The sequence below is a fragment of the Fusarium fujikuroi genome, chromosome FFUJ_chr04, assembly GCF_900079805.1.
Source record: "Fusarium fujikuroi IMI 58289 draft genome, chromosome FFUJ_chr04".
Lineage (NCBI taxonomy): Eukaryota > Fungi > Ascomycota > Sordariomycetes > Hypocreales > Nectriaceae > Fusarium > Fusarium fujikuroi.
This window is the reverse complement of record NC_036625.1, coordinates 556,399-575,639: the sequence shown is the minus strand read 5'-3', so window position 1 is coordinate 575,639 and position 19,241 is coordinate 556,399. Positions and strand designations below refer to the sequence as shown.

The window sequence follows — 19,241 nt, the reverse complement described above, 5'->3', positions numbered from 1 at the left end:
ATGCTTCTGACTCAAACTTTTACCACTTTTAAAGTCCCCAAGAACCACGAAAGCCCTCTGATTTTCATCATCTATTTAGAATGTCTAGTCAACGTCAGCATATTGCCCCCAACACCACTGGCTAGGGTTATGCCACTGGACAGAACAGTCGCGTTCGACGTTCTCCCATCCGTCGTCACAAAAAGTCGTCGTAGTATATCCCATTTCATGCTGTGAATTAAAACATCTGGTAATCATGCTGCTGACAGTGGAGAAGAATGGGCCCCGACCGGATGGTGATCCATAGTATCTCAAGCATGAGAACCGCCAGTAGGACCACGATGTTCAAATCCGCGGCACGGGGCGCAGGGTCAATGACAATCATCATCTGATCTCTTAGGATGATTTTAGCCTAAGGTAGCCTAAATTATCATAAATTTAGGACTAAGCTTTCCTAAGTTTAGGCAATCTTTATGATAGGTCTTGGAATATCTCTTAGATACTGATGTCTACAAAGAACTGGTTCAACACTGATCAACATCATATAAAGGTGTTCTTGTTGTTTTGACAGGGTAATAAAACTCGTATACTTAGTTTAGAATTTAAAACCTTGGTAATATTTGTTGTTTGCAAGCAAGTTCAAATGAAATTCTGATTTATCACTCTAGTGGTTGATAAACAAGAAGAGAAAATGAAACGTAGCACACAGATGTACCATTTATGTATCTGCATGTCCGCCCCTGAACACGAATAACCCTGAAATTTAATCCCATCGATCAGTGTGCCCTGGCGAAGAGTGATAGCTAAGTGTGTTAGGCGTTCGAAGTCCTTCTCTAGCATGACGGCCATAGCCTCGCGGTCCACGTCCTAGAAACAACAATGGTCAGCTATGAATCAACAATGATGTTTTCTTTCCATCATCAACCAGAAACTTACAATGTCAAGGTCTGCAAGCGAGACGGGATGTATCATCAAAGACTCGTCTGGTGTGGATGTCTCACGTACAGTATGCTTGTGATCAAGAACCAGCCATTCAAGCCCCTGGCATCTGCGGGCGACAAGCTCATTCAGGGTTCTGACTGCAATTACCCCCCAGTCTGTCCTGTCTTCGTTGGGACGGCAAAAAGGCGCTTGAGATTCGCAAATCTCACGGTTCGGATGAGACTCGTGAAGATTAGGTTAATATCTTCATGGACGTGCAGTGACTCTAGTGATTCTGGGATACACATGTCGCGCAGCATGTGGTAAAAGTTCTCTTTGTCAATATCGTGTGATGATATGTCCCAAGCAACACGTAGGCTTTCCCATGTTGGCTGTCTGCCTACTTGGGGGACTCTGTCGGCCATCAAACAGCGAAGGCCTCGCGCTAGTCTTCCGGGCAAGGTGGGGGATGCCAGCTCAAAATTGACAGAGATGGATAGAAGTGGCATCTCCTGCAATGCTTGGCTGAATAGTGTCGGCAACTCGTCACTGGGGAACGAAGGGGGTAGTCTTGTGCTTGCCGATGGCTGTGTTCATCGGACTGTAGTGGTCGTCCTCCCGAAATGAAGAATATAGCATGACTTGAAACGTCAGAATCTCATCGTGATTTCCTTACCGCGAGATGAACATACCGGACTTGTCCAAGAGGTCGCGGCAAGATATGAGCAGAAGATCGAAGAAGTGTCTTGAGGCCTTGCTCTACGACTTTCTCGGATCCTCTGAATGCCATGTGGTAAAATGATCGAGGACCAAAAAGTTGTCTGCATTGTTTAGACGTTTTCGTCGGCGCATCAAGACTGCTTGCGTCCAGCAGCTTGACAACCATTTCGCGCAGCTCTGGCGGAAAGCTTGGCGATAAAGCTGTCGTACTTTGGGAACCACTTTGCGGATGGAAATTTATTATATAGTTGTCCAGTAAACTTATGAATGCTTCGCTGATATCCTTCTCCAGAGCCTGAGCCTTTGCCGGGAAATTATGGGATTTCCAGCGCATCGCAAGATAAACAATGATGCGGTGCTGAATGTTTCTTTGGTTAATGTCTCTGCCCGTAAAAGCACCCCTTCGCAGACCAGTGGAAAGTCTCTCGAAGAGAATTGGAGAGGCGAAGCTCGGGGTGCGGTCGGTTGTGACAGTTTCCAGTGCTCCTAGCATTCCGTTTGTAATTTAACATGCATCCAGCGGAGGCGCGTTGACAGCCATGGATGGTGAACATGTGTGGGTAGTCAAAGAGCTTGTGAATGATCCCTTTCAACTGCTCAGAAGAAACTTTAGGCAACTGGTAGTCGTAGTCGAAGGGACTGTCTTGGTCTACCTTGACGTCCTGGAAGACGGGGTTGGGTGCGACCTGGAGAGGGCCCGCCAATGCTGCAGTCTGGCGACTTGGGCCAGCACCTAGAAGGAAATCAGTAAGCCGTTGAGAGAATGTATTGGCAATACTACCTAAGCATTCTGCCCAGTGGCATAACCCCAGCCAGTGGACTTAAGGGCAATATCCTGACGTTGAGCAGACGTCAAGAAGAAGAGTGTCGCTGTGGTTCTTAAAGACTTGAAAGTCGATGGCGACTTGACGATCTTGCACTGTTAAGAGTGTTGATCGGTGTGCTCCTTCATAGAACTCGATTCTAGATACAGAGGTGGTCTTGTTGTCTTGCATGTTGTCAGCAAGGAGGCTCTGCAGAAGATGAGATTGTCAGAGATGAAGAGACTGGCATGAAGAAAAAAGACGTACGGATTTGTGATTTTGGCATCAAGGGAGAGATGATAACCCAATATATCGTAGCTGGCAGCCGAAGCCCGGCTTGATACTGTACCCCGAGAAATATATATATATATATATCTACAGAGAGAAAATATCTTGAGAGAGAGAGGATAAACCCGCAGTGCGCGAGGGGCGCGAAAGATATAAAAAGGTAGGCATGTTTGTTTACATGAAGATTTGTGAGGAGTGTTGAAAGTTTGCGGGGTGACAAAAGTGAAGATGGGAAACAGAATGAATGCTAAGAAATTTTCTTCATCAAATGCTAACCACTTCGCTTGATGTTATGATCTCAAGTGCTGAAGAACTGTTGTTCTCAGAGTTTGAAAGAATCGTCACAAAGTTGTCTAAACAAAATACCAATGAGTGAGCATCTTCCCCTGGATTTGGCGGGAAGTGAAGTGCAGAGAAACTAACAAAGTAGGTAGGAAGAATGAGTGAAATGTGTGTTGATTCAGAAGGAAATGCTTGGTGATAAAGAAAACCTTCTGAGGCGAGAATGCAATGGCGCAGTATGAAAACAACAATAAGGAGTTGGCTATAACGCTGAGTTGGAAGTGCCATGCAGTGCCAGATCACTGCCAGTCTCATATAAGACCCTGCTGCTCCAAACCTCCCGCCAAGTATACCTCATCATGCCTTTCTAGACACCATCAATTCGATAACCAGATATATGAGATCAACCAGAACCAGGATATCTTAGATCCAGTACAAGATCTTACCCGAACTCTGAAGGGGATGTCATGCTAACACCCTTGGTCCTAAAAGCTATACTTGCATACATTCAGGAAAACTTAGGGTCGCCTTCAGGTATTGTTTGTATTGATCGTTGACTTATATCTTGAAGGTCTTCGTTCAACGGTAGAGTTTACACAACACAACCATTATTAGGCAGGTGACTCATCCCTCTGCCAAAATAAACAAACATTGTCTTTGCGTTTTTTTTGAAGACACCTCTCAGAGCGAGCGGGAGAATGTTGCGCCGATTGTTTCCAGCGTGCTACTCTAAGAACAAAAGCAGTCATGAAAGGGAAGTGAATCACCAACAAACAGTGTCAATGTATATAAGCACCAGAAAACAACCAACTACCAACTCTTGATTGTTGATTACTAAGTTTTCTATCTAGATTTCCCCGATCAAGTTCCTGCTCTTATACAATCTCAAACCCTTGACAATAGATAGTGAACTCCGCCATATTATCGCTAAGAAATGTGAAGCAATGTATACAATCAAGATATCAGTAGTCCCAATCATCGTCATCTCCCCAGTCTCCACCAGAATAGTCTACTACTGGTTTCTTTGCCCATTTGTCTTCTGCGACTGGGGCAGCTGGCTTGGCAGGTGCTGGTTGTGGTATATTCGAAATCAGTTTGGTATTACTGTTGTTATGTTGATTTTGAGCACTGGAATTGGCGTAAGCCGCAGAGTGATGATCAGCCTTGCGTGGTGCTGGCTCCTTTTCCATATGTTGGTCCCGTGTAGGAGGTTGGACCAACTTTGGCTCGTCGGGTTTAGAGGGCAAAGATGCTGTAGGGACATTGTGCTTGGAAGTATTGACCTGAGGTATGGGCTCAGGTCTAGAAGCAGGCTGCTGATATTGTAGGTTTGAGGGAAGCGGAGCAGCCTCTGTTCCCACACGAGCAGTCTCTGTGGATATTCTCGGAGTCACATCCGAGCTTGACTGAGAGTCGTTGTTCAGATGGACCTGAGACTTGTTCATCATGTCAGTTGATCTCCTGTGGACTTGAACGATGGAAGGTTTCAAGACAGACTGTGGCTGGGCCTGAGCCACCTCGATGGTCGTGATTGACCCAGCGTCCGAGAAGCTGTCTCTTCTGTAAGAGGACATGCGACTTATCGATGAAGCAGCCGCGTCAGACAAGCCGGGACTCACGGCAGGCGGGGGTGGAGATATAGCTCTCTGGCTGCTTGGCTGAGGTCGAAGGGTGTTTGACGCAGCAATTTGTGGAGGTTGAGGCGGCTGAGCAGTTTTGGACTGAGGCATAGGTGCTTGTTCCAAAGCTTTTGTTTGAGCTGGCGATGGTTGTCTTTGAAGTGGCGCTTGTAACTGAGAAATTTTGCTCGGTTCAACTCTGACAGGAGGAACCATGGAAGTTTCTGGCACTTTAGGAGGTAGAGTCATAGGCTGTGTAGCCGAGACTCCTACAGATGGCCCTCCCGTTGAGTATCCTCTAGGCTCGGGCTGTCGATCTCTCGGTGCTGGACCTGGGGGAGGAAGTTGGCCAGGTCGAGACATCATTTGATTAGACTGCAATTGCGTTTGGACCTGTTGAGTGGGCATTCGTTCCTGCTGGGGAGGTGACTGTCGGCTCTGGGGCGGAAACTGTATTGCTTGAGGAGGAATTTGGCTCGATGGAGTCGGTACTGGCCCTGGCTGGGTATTTATCTGTCCTTGCTGCAGTGGCATTTGTCTGTGCTGAGGTGGTTGCCGTTGCTGAGGAGGCAATTGCATGGTTTGAGGGAGGATCTGGCCTGGAGGGCCTCCTTGATGAAGCATCTGTCCAGATTGGGGAGGCATTTGGCTTGGCTGCTGAGACACTTGACTGGTCTGGGGAAACTGAGCGGCTTGATGCGGTAGTGGTCCAGTCCGAGGAAGTGGTTGACCAGGTCTGGAACCCATCTGGCCATGCTGAGGGGGTGCCTGGACGGGCTGCGTTGGTGGTTGAGCTGGTTGACGCATCTGCCCAGGTTGAGATTGAGGAGGCACCGTATTTCCCTGGAAGCCTGGTTGGGCAGAAGACATAGGCTGCCCGGGCTGCCACACAGCTTGCTGAGCATACTCTCCACCGCCCCAACTGGGACGTCCAACAGCAGGTGATATAGGTGAAGAAATGACTGGCGTAGTTGGACTATGTGAAACAGATTTGGAGCCACCCTTCAACCACTTGAGCCACTTCTTTCCCTCCTTGCCTTCCTTTGCCCCAGCGCTTTGTGAAGCCTGAGGTGGCATCTGCATAGAGACTGGGCGAGAGCCCTGAGGTGTCATAGGCTGCATGCCAGGCTGCCATTGTTGTTGGTTTGGAGGAATCTGGACCTGCGGTTGCACTCTCCCGTTGGAACCTTGGCCATGATAAGCCATTTGTTGTTGTCCTTGAGGAGGCATTGGGCCTGCCATTGGACCTTGTTGCATTTGCCCAGGGGGAGCAGGTCCCTGCGGGAACTGGGGTTGAGGAGGAAGTTGTCCTGCTGGACTGGCTGGATAAGACGAGCGCTTTTGCAACCTCATTGGTGTAGGCTTAGGGGCTAACGCTGGAGGCGTTGGTGTAGGTGCAGGAGGAGGTTTATGGAGAACATTCTGCACCGGTGTAGATATCTGTCCAGGATGAGGAGCTTTTCCTTGAACCTGGGGTGGCATCACCTGGCCTTGTATAGGTTGTCCTTGTGATCCAGGGCCTTGCTGTGGAGGCATTCCTTGAGGTGCTCTCGAATCTCGGGCAGACATTTGTTGGTTTTGGTGTTGGGGTGCATGTCCTTGTGAGGGCTTTCGCTGCAACTGCTTCGGATTCTGAGCTGTCATAGGAGCACCTGGAGGAGCTTGCACTTGATGCATAGGCTGTCCTGTGTGGCCCTGTGGTGTTGGGCCCTGCTGTCCTTGGAACTGGACAGGTGAAACATTTTTCGGGCTTTCAGCTTGCCAACTTGTTCTTCGACTTCCCATCGGACTTGGTTGTACCGACGAACCTACCGATCCCTTCCTCATGTCTGTTGATACACTCACAGTCGAAGACCGACTCACTGTTGCGCTGGGAGCTTCTTCGTACTCCTCGATGCGTCCTAGGCCTTGTTGTCCCTGTGGTGGTGGCGTAGGCGCAGCGGGAGGTTGATTTTGTGGTACAACATTTCCTTGAGGTAATTGTCGAAGGGACTGCGAACGTGATACTCCCTGAGGTACATTGTTATTATGACCCTGCCCAGTTTGTTGCGCCAAAGGTGATCCACGTTGGGCAGCAACAGGGTCTGCCCCGACCGAGCTACGTCTAGCATCCGTGCTTCGACTTAGAGATTTCTTGCGTAGCACGTCTCGGGCAGCAATGTTATGGCCTTGACCTTCAACATCTTGCATAGTAAAGTAGGATCCTTGTTGATACTGATTGGTCGGAACAGACGGAGGCGTTGGTGAGAAACTCTGCATTGACGACGAAGTTTGAGAAACAGGAGAAGGCGTATAGTTCGGATTGATGCTTGAATTGGTTGATGCGCGACGACTATATTCCATGGGAGATGGCGTTTGGGTAGGAAATGACATACTGCCGTGTCTCGAATCTGGCGAGACGACTGCAGAGCTAAATGATGAGTGTCGCCGGTTGCTGGCTATGGGAGGAGATGGATCGCCAGAACCTTGACCTGGGATTTGCTTCTGTACAAAAGGTTCATCTGGGTATGGCGGGTTATCTTTGCGATAGACTGGTCTATCATCAGGATAAGGTGGATTATCAACTGGATATGGAGGAAATGGAGTTGTAGGCCCTGCAGTTGCCGATCGTGGAAGACCTTTTGGTGGCACATTCTCAACTGGACCCCGGTAAGGTAGATTTCCGCCTTGTTGCGGCCCAGCATTGTAACGACCCTGGATTTGTTCTTGGGGTTGTCCACCCATCATATCAGGCATCACACTAGCCGGTCGTTTTGGCACCTGTTGCGGATTCATTGTACTGGGTGGAAACACCTGATGTCCAGTTTGAATGGTGGACTGTGGTCTTTGCGAAGGCAACAAGTCAGGCACAGTGTTGACCCTTTGAACACCCATTCGCGGTTCTTCAAGAGGCTGTTGCTGAACAAGAGGTGCTGGAGTCATAGATGGAGGGTGTTTCCCTTGTGTAGGTGGTACGTAACCATGTCCTTGTGGTGTTCTTGCAGGACCGGGCATAGTTTGCTGACCTGGAGCTTTCCCACGAGCTGGCTTCAGTACAGAAGGCATATGGGATAGCTCTGGCTGCTGATCCGGGACTAAAGATCCATTGTTGGCAATGCTCAGGGGAGGAGGTTGTTCAGGGTGCTTTGGCGGTATTTGAGGCAGTGAAGGCTCATCGAGAGGACGTTTTGGTGGTACCTGAGGCGGCGACAGGACATTGGGCGTACCAGAATGACCTCTATCAGGTGGCCGAACAGGACTTGCATCCAACACAGAACCCTCGGGTTGGAAAGTCGCTCGTCGAAGAGGCGCTGGGTTTGGTGGTATATCGACAGAAATATCCGCTGGCTTATATGATTGAAAGCCAGGCGGTGTCTCCTCAGCAGGCTTCTTGGATATCCGTAAGGGCTGCATTTGTGCGCCATAGTCCCGCAATGATCCCGGCGCAAGCTGTGGTTCCTCCTTTTTCTTGGTTTTCGGGCTGGTTCGCTCTGGTAGCTCAGCCATCATAGAAACTGCAGTCTCAATAGGCGCCAGGACCATGTTATCCGCCATCTCGATTGGTGGAGGGTGTTTCTCAATATGGGCCTGAGCTGTGTCGTTTGTCGGCATCTCGGCGATAATGCCCACCGGGTCATGCAGCCGAGGAGGCTCGACAACTGGCATCTCATGGATTTCTTCAACAACTGTAGGCGGCACCAAGACAGGTTCTCCTGTAACCGGACCTGCGATTGTTGTCCCTTGAGCAGGCGTCGTCCTCTCGCTGTTTAGAGGACTCACACCTTTAGGGGTGCTTTTCTCAACTCTTCCTTCAATTCCGCCGGCAACAACCCGTCTCGCAGCCTCCTCTTCCTCCTCTGCCAGTGGGCTCACATCATTATAAGTGCCAGGCCCCAGATACATAAAGTTTTCTGGCTGAAACACCCCATTCTCCTCATCTTCAAACCCACCATCCCATGTCATGCTTACGGGCCGCGCCGTAGCCGACATACCATAACCTCCATCTTCCTTTTTCGGGCTCAACCTCGCAGGTGTAGTCGTGCTCGCATATCTTCGCATCTGCTGCTGCGATTCGAGACGTTCTTCGGGCGCAAGGACTGGCGCTGGCGAAAACGTATCTATGAAGTCGGGAAACTCGTCGCCTTCCTTTGGGAAGTGGTACTGAATATGCCCCGTTGGCTTGTACTTGTAGAACCAGCGTCGGCCATCGTAGTCGGACTCCCAGCCCTCTGGTAGGCCCGACATGGTTCTATCGCTTCGTTTGCGCTAAGGAGAGGTCGATATTATTGCGCCGCTGTGATGGGCATGGCTGATACTTGAAGGAGTGTAAATTCCGTCTTCGGAGGTGTAGAGAAAACGAGGCTTTGGTGATGTGGCCGGGCGGTTAAGGGCGAGCTTCAGCTGAACTACGCAGCGACCAACCATTGGATGCAAATGACCTCAGGCAGCGATAGCTCCGGAAGACAAAGCACAAAGGAATTACAACAGTGACTCGGCGTTTAACGTGCAGAAAGGATACGTGTATTAGTGGAGATGAAATGAATATTGTTAATATACAAACCCTCAGGTACACATTCCTTCAATCGTCAAACAAGCGCCCAAGGTTTCAATTGTCCAGCCTGATGATCCTACGCGGGAGCTGAGCGCACTCTCCACTCTGACCGACGAGCTATGGGATCAGCGGTTTTGCTATTGGATACGGGCCTTGTAAGGCGGATTTAGAGGACCCTTTAATTACGCTAATAGCTCTAATTACCACCATGGTTTTGGTTCCCTTAGACTAGGGTGTCAGCCTTGATTGAGGGGTCAATGACCTGGAGTTGGAGTTCTCCTGAGAACAGTGCGATCCTCCAGGATGAGAGCTTTAATACCTAGTGACCCAGAGTCTCCCAGGGCATGCAAGATGCACATACGATTACGACTGCCAGACTGTGATACCCAATGTTCATGTTTCGCCAACGATTCTCTCTATATTAAACATTACATCACTTCCATCAGTCCAGGATCATCCCTGTATGTCCTCGCTTCCGCGGGTTCCATCATAGATTCCAATGGCACCTCATCTATGATATGGTCACTTAGATCGTCAAATGTTCATCACTTGAGTCTGGGACATTTGTCAGATCAGGCAAGTCAATCTTGTCGAATATTCGCTGTCTATACTCTGCAATCCTATCTGACCAAAATACCAAAGCACATTCAATGTGCATGAAAAGAAAAACGCAAATAACAGAAAATTATGCACCTCTCCAGATATACCAATCCGGATCTCTATAATACTAACTTTGTTCATAATCTCATAACAGTCCTCAGACAATATCGCCTGGACGTCGACTCTTAGACCCAGTCCTAACGCGACCAAACACCCGGGATCGACTATCCGTCGAAGTACGGCGATCCACTCCCGAAGAACTGGCAAGCGATCGACGCTCCTTCTCATCTTCGATTCGGGAGCCCCGTTCCTTTTCTCGGATAGAGGCAAGTCGGTGTGCGTGGATGTTGTCTCGTCTGTTTTCGAAAACATCTTGGAAGTCGTTCACATTGTTGTCAATGGAACCCATGCGATCAAGACCTCGGCGGCTGTAGGTCGAGGAAACATGGCTCAGAGGAGGCCCTTCAGAATGAAGAGGCCGATCATAGGCAGGCTTGTCGTGAAGCTCAACGCCACCGTGATCGGGCTCCTTTCCATACGCAGGAGGAGGCTGTGGACCAGACCAGAACATGGGATGCTCGCGACTGCCACCAGGCTCGATACGGAACGGTGACTGGATACCAACGTTGACCATCTGAGTCATCAACTCAGTAACAAACTTGTTATGACGGTTGAGACGGAGCAGTTCGTTCTGGAAGTTGGTTTTGTGGAAGAAGATCATGTTCATACTGCACGATCGCACCTCATCAACCTTGGTCATCTCAGTAATGATGCGAGGCGCATAGTCACGCTTGTTCGCCAGACAAAAGTCGGTCATACGGGCCTTGAGCTCATCAATCATGTGTTGAGGGGTACCGAAGCGCATCACCAGAGGAAGAACATCGGCCAAACCGTTTGATCGTCGCTGGTTCAGAATGAAAAGGTTGTTGAGAAGTGAGTTGGGAGCCTGCACGATGTGACCCTGCATCTTCTTGAACTCGGTGTAGAGTAGAGAAATCTCAGTCACGTAATAATCATCACCCATCATGGTGTCACCGGTAGATCCGTAAACAGTCACACGATCACCAACATCAAAGGGATGCTTGACGAAGACGAAGATGATAGACTGAAGAAACTCTTGGGCTGTGGCCTGAAGAACCCAGGCCAGACCGAGAACCACAGTACCCGCGGAACCGAGAGCGGCGGCAGCTGAACCGGAGAGAATCGAGATGAAGACAATAATGGTGATGACGATGATGATGAACACAAAGACCTTGTCGAGCTTCTTAATCACCGAATCAAGGTCCTTGAGCGATGCGGCAATGGCCTTCTTTTCAAGATGGATCTCATTACACACAGCCTCGAATTCGTCGAGTGAGATGTCGCCGTTCATGTCCTTGTCGAACATCATAAATGCAGCTTCGGCCTCTTCTTCAGTTTCGAAGATCTTCTCCATGTCTTCGAGATAGACAAGGTCTTCACCCTCTTTGACAGCACAGCGATAGATCAGGCGGGCCAGGGTGTGAGCTGTAGACATGGTCTTGAGCAGTTCATTAACAACTCTGCGAGGGTGGTTACTGTCGACCTTGCGGCCGATCAAGTCATTTCCAACTCGGCCAGCAACATAACCGACTTTGTTCCATGCGTTTCGGGCGTTGTCCTGGAGTGTCTGCAGAGGAGTTTGCGCACCACTGGCAGAGTTGCTGCCACGCTGGAAGAAGTAGTCGGTCTTTTCATTGTGGGCTTTGGCGTGCTCATAGAGATGGACAAGCTGACCAATATCTGCCTTGTTATTGTCGATTCGAGTAGCGTAAGTTCGCTGATGGAAGGTGAAAGCGATCCATTGAATGAGGATCTTCTCGACAAAATTGAGTGTTGCCAGAGTGAAGAGGGCAATAATGACCTTGTTCATGATATTGACCCAGTTTGGCTTGCGATCCCGGAAGTTGTGGTTCGTCATGGTCGGCTCAAATGAGATAAGAATTGCAAGGAACCAAAGGAAGACAGCTGTGTGAAGGTCAATCTGGTATCCAATATCCTTCCACTTCTTGGCGTTGGTCGATCCAAACAGCTTTGCAAAAAGTTTGAAAGTTGGAGGTAGAAGACTTGTGATCATACGAGAAACCCAGAGAACTCCCCAGACGATCTCAAGCCAAATACCGAACCACATGAGATCGACACCGTTGACATCTCGTCGCTTGCCGTCGGACTTGAGTGCGAACGCACCGAGCAAGACAGGAATGAGGAGGATAGCAGCACCGGGGATCAAATACACAACATATCGAACGAATCGGGGAAACTTTCTCAGAAACATCCAGAGCTTTAATAAAGAAGCATCGGGATCCACCTTCTTCTCGTTATGATAGGTCTCTGCGGGAATAGGTGCATTGAAAGCATCCTCAGGCTCAACATTATGAGCGCGCTTCCTCATTTGACTCGCATCATCAGCAGAGACAGCACGCTCGATTCGCAGAAGTTCGATGTTATCGTCAAGTCGGCTAGCATCGGCGCGCTGTCCAATAGGTGATCTAATTGAGGTCGAGTCGTTTGTTTCATGTGGTGCTTGTAGAGTAGGAAATGTATCGAGTGATGGAGCAGATTGCTTTTGCTCGGGTGCTGGGTTTGGTGAGTCCGTTCGTGCTGGCCCTTGTTGCTGTGAGGCGCTGAATTGGGACGGGTTTCGTGTTGGAGGCGGTTGTTTGAGATTGAATTCCTTCAACTCCTTCTCCTCGAAGCCATGAGGCGGAGGATCGGAACTCATGATGGCCCCTTTTGGTGATATTCACAACTCGAGGCTCTGTAAAGGACAATACTTCGGAAAGTGAGATGAGGAATATAGCCGCAAGCGAAGTCTATGAAAAAGACCTACTCAATGATGGTTGAGAGTGAGTGGTGGAATTTCCTCAAGAGCTCCGTTGTAAAGCAAGTGAGATAGGAAACGAAAGGCAAAGACAAATAAAGGAAAAAGGAAGTGAAGTGAAGCGAGGTGGGCTGATCAACCGATGATCTTTTACGACATCGATCGAACAGATTGATTCTCGCCTGGTGAGGCGATCAGTGCACGTTCGTATACGCGCAAAGATATATTGCTTGGTGTTGAGGTGTTATGATGTCGTCACCCCAGGCAAATTGATCGACTTTTCGTCTCACGCTTAATTTGTAAGAAAGAGAGAGATGTTTTCGACAAAGGGAAAAGAAAACAAAGTAGTAGAGAATCTGGGGGAAGTGTTGCAAACCCTGCGGGTGACGGGGTTGCTGTTGAGCTTTAAGAGATCGACCTGCGACCGTGGAGCACTGGAGACAATGTACTGTAGCCAAGATGGAGGAAGAATGGGTCACCTCAGATAGGCTTGTTTGCTTGGTCAAGGAGTGAATAATGATTTTATGGAGGTGGAATTTCTTTCATGGATACATTCATCCGAGTCTACTACAACATATGTTACCCGTCTTTTGCACAGTAATTTTCCTTCGATTTTTCTCTTTCATATTCCATCATAAACAACTTTTTTTCCTTCCCACCATCATCATCAAGATAGGAAAACATGCCCACACCTCCATGACCAAATCCAGCCAACACAGAAATCTTGCTCTGGCCTAGTGGTGATAAGGTCGATCGGCCATAACCCGTAGCCCGTCGAAAGTGGAACCACGGGGCTCAGGGTCAAGGCAAGCCACCGGCCTTCATCATCGAGTAATGTTCAGTATCCACGCCGTCTCGCCGGGAGTCAAGACATGGGGCCAAGACGGTGTGGATGGTGTCACCCGTGGAACTCCCTAAATGGAAACCCCGAGGATGCCGCCGGGCCACTACACCCCCCAATTCAGGGCTTGGTGAGCTCTTTTGCTGAAATAGCCTGAACTTGTTTGGCCAAAATCGGTGCAGATCATGACTGAGTTGTCACTGATGTAAACCGGCCGAAATCAGGGACGAGAAACGTGAATGAATTCTTGCATCTGAAGTACAGACAAAAGATAGGTCGATCTGACGCAGTCACACTCGCTAACCCGAGACAAAGGACGGGCGCAAAATCCACTGGAGATGCACTGGATCAGGGGCTTAAGCAAGACACCTCAGAAAATCATTGGATTTTTTGACCAAATCGCAGGGTTTAGAAAGCTGACGTCACAGCCAAGAAAACGACCGAGATGCGCTCATGATGGATCCTTGCTGTTATGCAAATGAGGCAATCTGAGGTCAACACTCTTATTTTGACTTTTCTCGATCTCTACTCCGTAGATATTGACGCATTTCGCCATCTCGTATTCTTGGTGCATTAGCTGAAAATAGTCGGCAGCCATGATGGTGACGATCATATATGATGATGTTTGTGGTGGATGGCTGGTGGCGGATTTAAAATCTTTTTCTCCCCGTTGATTCCCGTTCCCGTTGAGAAAATCAATCTTGTAATGGTTGTCCCCTGCATTCCTACCTAGCTACCACACACGCGCATGCACACGCACAGTGGCTTGCCGCCAGGCACTCCCGTCTTCAACTCACTCTGTCACTGTGCTACCATCCGCGTCAGCGTGGGGGGGCTCACCAAAAACAAATTTCTGTAGGGGCAGTTTCAAGTGCGCCAAAAGAGCCTCAGATTGTGAAACCATCCAATACTGTAGAAACTTAGGACCCTTAGATTACCACTCAAATCCTCTGCCCAGCCACTAGACGATTCATGCTTGCTTCCGTCTTGCCGAAATCAAGAGCAGCCCAGACTAAATGGAATTCTGGTGCAAGATAGCTTTACATATTCACGCAGGCGCGCTATAGGCTCAGGAGGCCGGTTCCAAGGAGGGCATCTCACACATCCATCATAGCTGAAATGACCTATGACCACATCATCCTAAATTTAGGACCCAGTATCATCATAAGCTTAGGACTAAGAAGCATAAGCTTAGGCTTGAATCATATAAACTTATCATAAATATATAGAATAAAGGAAACTCTTTCCAGATACTCAGCATTTCTTAATCCGCGGGCCGCGGATTTTAACATCAAGACCCATTGTTTAGAATGGAAACCAGCATTTCATCTCTGATGAATGATCAAAGCTCAAGCTCAGGGGGTCTGAATTATTGGGAACCAATGCTAGCTGTCCAAATAAAGCTTTACAAACGCCCGCAGCGCAGCCATTAAAACCCCCTGTCCCAGCACATGTTCGATATCAACGGCTGAGATAACCAACCATGAGCATCATGATAGTTTTCATCTGAAACAACCAAATTTACGTTATCGTGTTTCCGAATATAACCATCCCTTATTCCTTGTCACCGCTTACATCTATCGAGATTGCATTGCTATATATGCTGCTCGGTAGAAGTTTAATTCTTGTGGTCACTGGTGAGTGGCAACTAAGCTCCACTGGATTTCAATTGTCGATGCAGACCCCGTTGGGGCTCCCTTGGAATCAAGCAACTCACACGTCGGGCCAAGTCAGGGTCTTAGTTGGTGTCCCGAAGGGAGACTAATCAAGCAGGAAGCGTGAATGTGCGCAAGAATCAGCTGTCACGGTCGATCATTACTTCATCTTGGATGGTCTCGGACTTGGTATTCCCAACCTCATCCGTCCCAAGCTTGTGAAACTTGGGGCTCAGTCACCATAACCACCTCGAAGTTTAGGATGCTCTTAGGGAAACTTACCTTAAGTTTAGGATAGACTTATGATATCCTGTGAGAAATTTGTCCAAGATTTTTCTTTTTTTATCATGCTTAAAAAGTTCGGCAAATTATAATCAGGATTAGGAAAATAACGACTGCATCACGATCACCAGCCCAAACATTCTCATGGTGGTTATCCTCAGAGTCAACGAATATCAGGAGTATAATTCGCCTAGCAAACGTTACATAGACCCATCTGTATGAAGCATATCATAACTCAGTTCCCAACCATCTCGAAGCGAGCAAATCTCGTTTCGATCGCGTTTCTCCATAATCTTCTCCCCAGTTGATCCAAGCAAATTGCCATGCACCTCGTCGGCTTCTGATGCACATATCAGCTTATATGTCGTACATATCCAAGCTATCCGATTATCTTCAAGAGTTGTGCGTTGTCATGATGCTCATGATCCGACTCTGAATCATTGAAAACACCAACGTCACTCATGCTGTACTCCATCCCTCGAGGCATTCCGTTTCGTAATTGCTCTAATCATGCTTATTTTCAACCCTGGCATTGACTTCAATGCATCTCCACTCACTCGGTCGTTCTGAAATCGTCCGTATTTCCGTGACGCGCCATCACTGTCGATACTTGCCTCATTAGTAGGACTTGATACTGTATTCCTTTCTTGAAGATGACAGTCTAGTACACACCATAGTCGCAATTCTTGCGGATGCTGCCGTCCATAGTCCATCCGTGAATCAATTTAATGTCCAAAACTGTGTCTATTCTTAGTTGCACTCCACCTCTAATCAAACTAAATTCATGTCTTTTAAGCAAGCTTGATGCTCCAATCCTCGCCAATTTTGGCTCCAACTCGGCCCACAACCGCAAAGGCTGCGCGGCTGCCCTTAGCTGCGTGATATTGAACCTTGGCCGTCCATGTTCGTCCCTCAGACTCGACCTGCACCTCCTTCTGGTCCCAGGTCTTGGGCGCACCGACAATGATGACCTTGTCAACGTGCACCTTCTCCATGGCCTTCAGCCAAGGGCCAGACTTGATAGACTTGGTGTCACGTCCCTCGGCCTCAATAGAGGTCAGGGTGTTTCCACTAAGTGTAAACTTGCGGTGAATGTATTGACCTTGCTCGTAATCAAACGAGTCGCCATCATCCACATAGAGCTCACCCTCCGCAGCGCCAGCCTTCGAGGCTGAGACAACAAGCGTGTAGTCATCAAATCGCATTAGAGCGCTTGATCGTCGGGGAATATCTCGTCGAGGGATGATATGACCACCTCGCAATAGAACAGGAATTTTGTCAAGGGGCGCGCTCACTGCAAGATACTTGCCCTTGCTGGTCTTTTGAACGTCGTAGGTAAAGTAATCGTAGTAGACCTCGTCATCAGGAATCCAGATATTGACGGACTCCTTGTTCTGTTCTGTAACTGGCTTCACCAAGAGGCCAGTTGAACCGACGAAGAACTGATCTTCAAGAGCAAAACCAGCCTCCTCTGAGGGATGGGTCCAGAACATAGGTCGAATAATGGGGCTCCCATCCTGGGCGGCATTGTAGAACGCAGTGTACCAAGCAGGGAGAAGCGAGTATCGGAGTCGGATTGCTGCGGTTGCAATTGGCGTGTAATGCTCACCTAGGAGGTAAGGCTCGCGACGGCGAGCATCAATGTGGGCATGAGCTCGGAAAAAAGGATACCAGATACCGGTCTGATACCAGCGGACGAGAAGATCTTTCTCGGGGTTACCGAAGAAGCCTCCGACATCAGCACCGGCAAAGGGGAAGCCGGAAATTCCTTGGTTGATGGTCATGGGAATAGATGTAGCCAAGTGTCCCCAGTCGGCCTGGTTATCTCCGGTCCACATGGCACCAAGCTTTTGCGATCCGGCGTAGAAGGCTCGAGTCAGAATGAATGGTCGCCGAAGCTCGCCTTTCTCGCGGTGAAGGAGAGCCTGGAACGTCGCATTCTGGAAGGTCAAGCCGTTCAAGTTGTGGACGTCACGGTGCTCCCATCCTCCGTGGTGAATGTTGTCTTTGGGCATAGTCACCTCGGGTCCGTTAAAGACTGAGGGCTCGCTCATATCGTTCCACATCCAAGTGTTGGACATGGTTCCCTTGAACTTGTCAAACTTGAGCATAGTCTTCCACCATTCGATGGCCTTGGGGTTGAAGCAGTCGATCCAGTTGGACGCTCCAGGCCAGCACCATCCTTCATAGAGCTTCTGCTCCTTGTCATGAACACCAAGGTCTTGAGCGACCAACTCTTCGGAAGCAGGATAGTTATCGGTTTTCTTGATATGAGGGTCAAGTAGAACAACTAGTTGACGGCCGTGAGCGTCGAGGTGCTCACCCATGTCGATGGGATCGGGGAACGAGTGAGGCTCCCAGGTAAAATACTTGCGATCATCTGTATACTCGAGGTCGAGCCAGATGACGTCGTAAGGAATCTTGTGCTTGTCCATGTTGCGATCAACATTACGAACATCGTCGCTGGAGATGTAGTTCCATCGGCATTGGTGGTATGCAATTGCAAATTCTTGAGGCATAGCAGTATAGCCAGTCAACTCGCCGTAAGTCTTGGTGAGGTCCTGGGGGGTAGGGCCAAGAAGAACAAAGACATCCAGAAGACCAGCCTCAGAGATCCAATGGGTATGAGTGCTAGTCTTACCACCAACTCCAAGGCTTAAGGGGTTCATTTGGTTCTTGGCCTTGGTAATATCAACCCAAGTTTCGGCAACGTTGAACCAAAAAACGCCAACTGACGAGCCTTTGCGATGCGCCTGCATGAAGGGAATGGAGCCGTAAAGCGTCATTGGACTGTCGAGAATGTATTCGAAAACGTCAGCGTTGTACATACGATAAGGCTCGTCGTAGTTGCCGTCTCCGCCACGGGTCTGCTTCAGTGATAGAGGACCAGTGTGTTCCGGAATGCCAAACACATGCTCGTACCCGTGGAAAGTGATGTCCAAAGCAACACTTTCGGGTCCCCGGGGTTTGGTGTCGGTATTTCCACCGAAAGATTCGTCCCACCAAGTACTCTCATCTTCAGCGGCTTCCTCGCCTTCCTTGTTCTCAATCTTGGGCCTCCAGTGCTCCATGTTGAGCAAACCGCGGTCATTAAACTTGACATGCGAGTTGCCATCACGCCGGAAGTCAATTTCGAAAGGCGAAAACTTGATGATGGCTTCCTGTGCGGCCTCGGGTCCATACTTGATGTTGATCTGAGACTTATCTTGGAAAGCAAGTTGCGCCTCCTTGTCGAGGTCCAAACCACCTACAAGAACCCAATCGTCCGCCTCGTTATATCTTTCCTTTCGGACAGCGCTATCGTCTCGCAAAACCACATCCTTGTTACGTCGCTTCTCTTCGTCCATTGTGACTCGGGCGGCACCAGACTTGAGGAACGAAATTGTAAGGGGTAGACGGACGGTCTCTCCATGGCTATTGATGGTCTTGATAACCACGGCCTGCAATTTTCCCTCCTCAAAAACCGTCGAATCGGCCGAGATCTCATATGGAGCTTTCCAGTTCGAACCTTGGGCAACAGCGTTGTCGGCATAGGCGCGATTTCGTTTGCAGAAGCCGGATTGGTCGCATTTCTTGAAGTCCTTGTCTTTCACGGCCACTGGGAAGACTGTGAGCAGAGCCTTTCGTCAACGCACACTTAAAACCTACCAGCTGATTGGAAAAGGCACGTAAAGGTGCTTAGCAGCAGCAATAGCGCCGTCCAGCGAAAGGACGACGCCGTATTCGACTTCATGATGTTGAGACGGTCAGGAACCAGAGTTCAGGTATGAAGAAAGAAATGAACGAGAAAAATGGTCAATTAGATTGAGAAAACACAAGGACATCAGATATGGTCCCCTGGCCTATATCCTCTGTCCAGTCGCTGGTTTAAGAGAATGTTA

At 49.0% G+C, this 19,241-nt stretch overlaps 3 protein-coding genes; all 3 read right to left on the bottom strand.

The window, feature by feature from the left end:
- Positions 1-3,955: 3,955 nt before the first annotated feature.
- FFUJ_13169 (related to general RNA polymerase II transcription factor TAF12) lies at positions 3,956-8,836 on the bottom strand (the record flags this gene model as incomplete). Its single annotated transcript, XM_023575821.1, has 1 exon — positions 3,956-8,836. The coding sequence occupies one exon, from the start codon at positions 8,834-8,836 to the stop codon at positions 3,956-3,958; it is 4,881 nt and encodes a 1,626-aa protein (XP_023429073.1).
- Positions 8,837-9,900: 1,064 nt separating this feature from the next.
- On the bottom strand, positions 9,901-12,483 carry FFUJ_13168 (related to Mechanosensitive ion channel family; the record flags this gene model as incomplete). Its single annotated transcript, XM_023575820.1, has 1 exon — positions 9,901-12,483. One exon carries the CDS (start codon positions 12,481-12,483, stop codon positions 9,901-9,903), a length of 2,583 nt encoding a protein of 860 aa, XP_023429072.1.
- Positions 12,484-16,151: 3,668 nt separating this feature from the next.
- Positions 16,152-19,093, bottom strand: FFUJ_13167 (related to glucosidase II, alpha subunit; the record flags this gene model as incomplete). XM_023575819.1 has 2 exons in its annotated part: positions 16,152-18,958; positions 19,009-19,093. 2 exons carry the CDS (start codon positions 19,091-19,093, stop codon positions 16,152-16,154), a joined length of 2,892 nt encoding a protein of 963 aa, XP_023429071.1.
- Between the last annotated feature and the right edge of the window lie 148 nt (positions 19,094-19,241).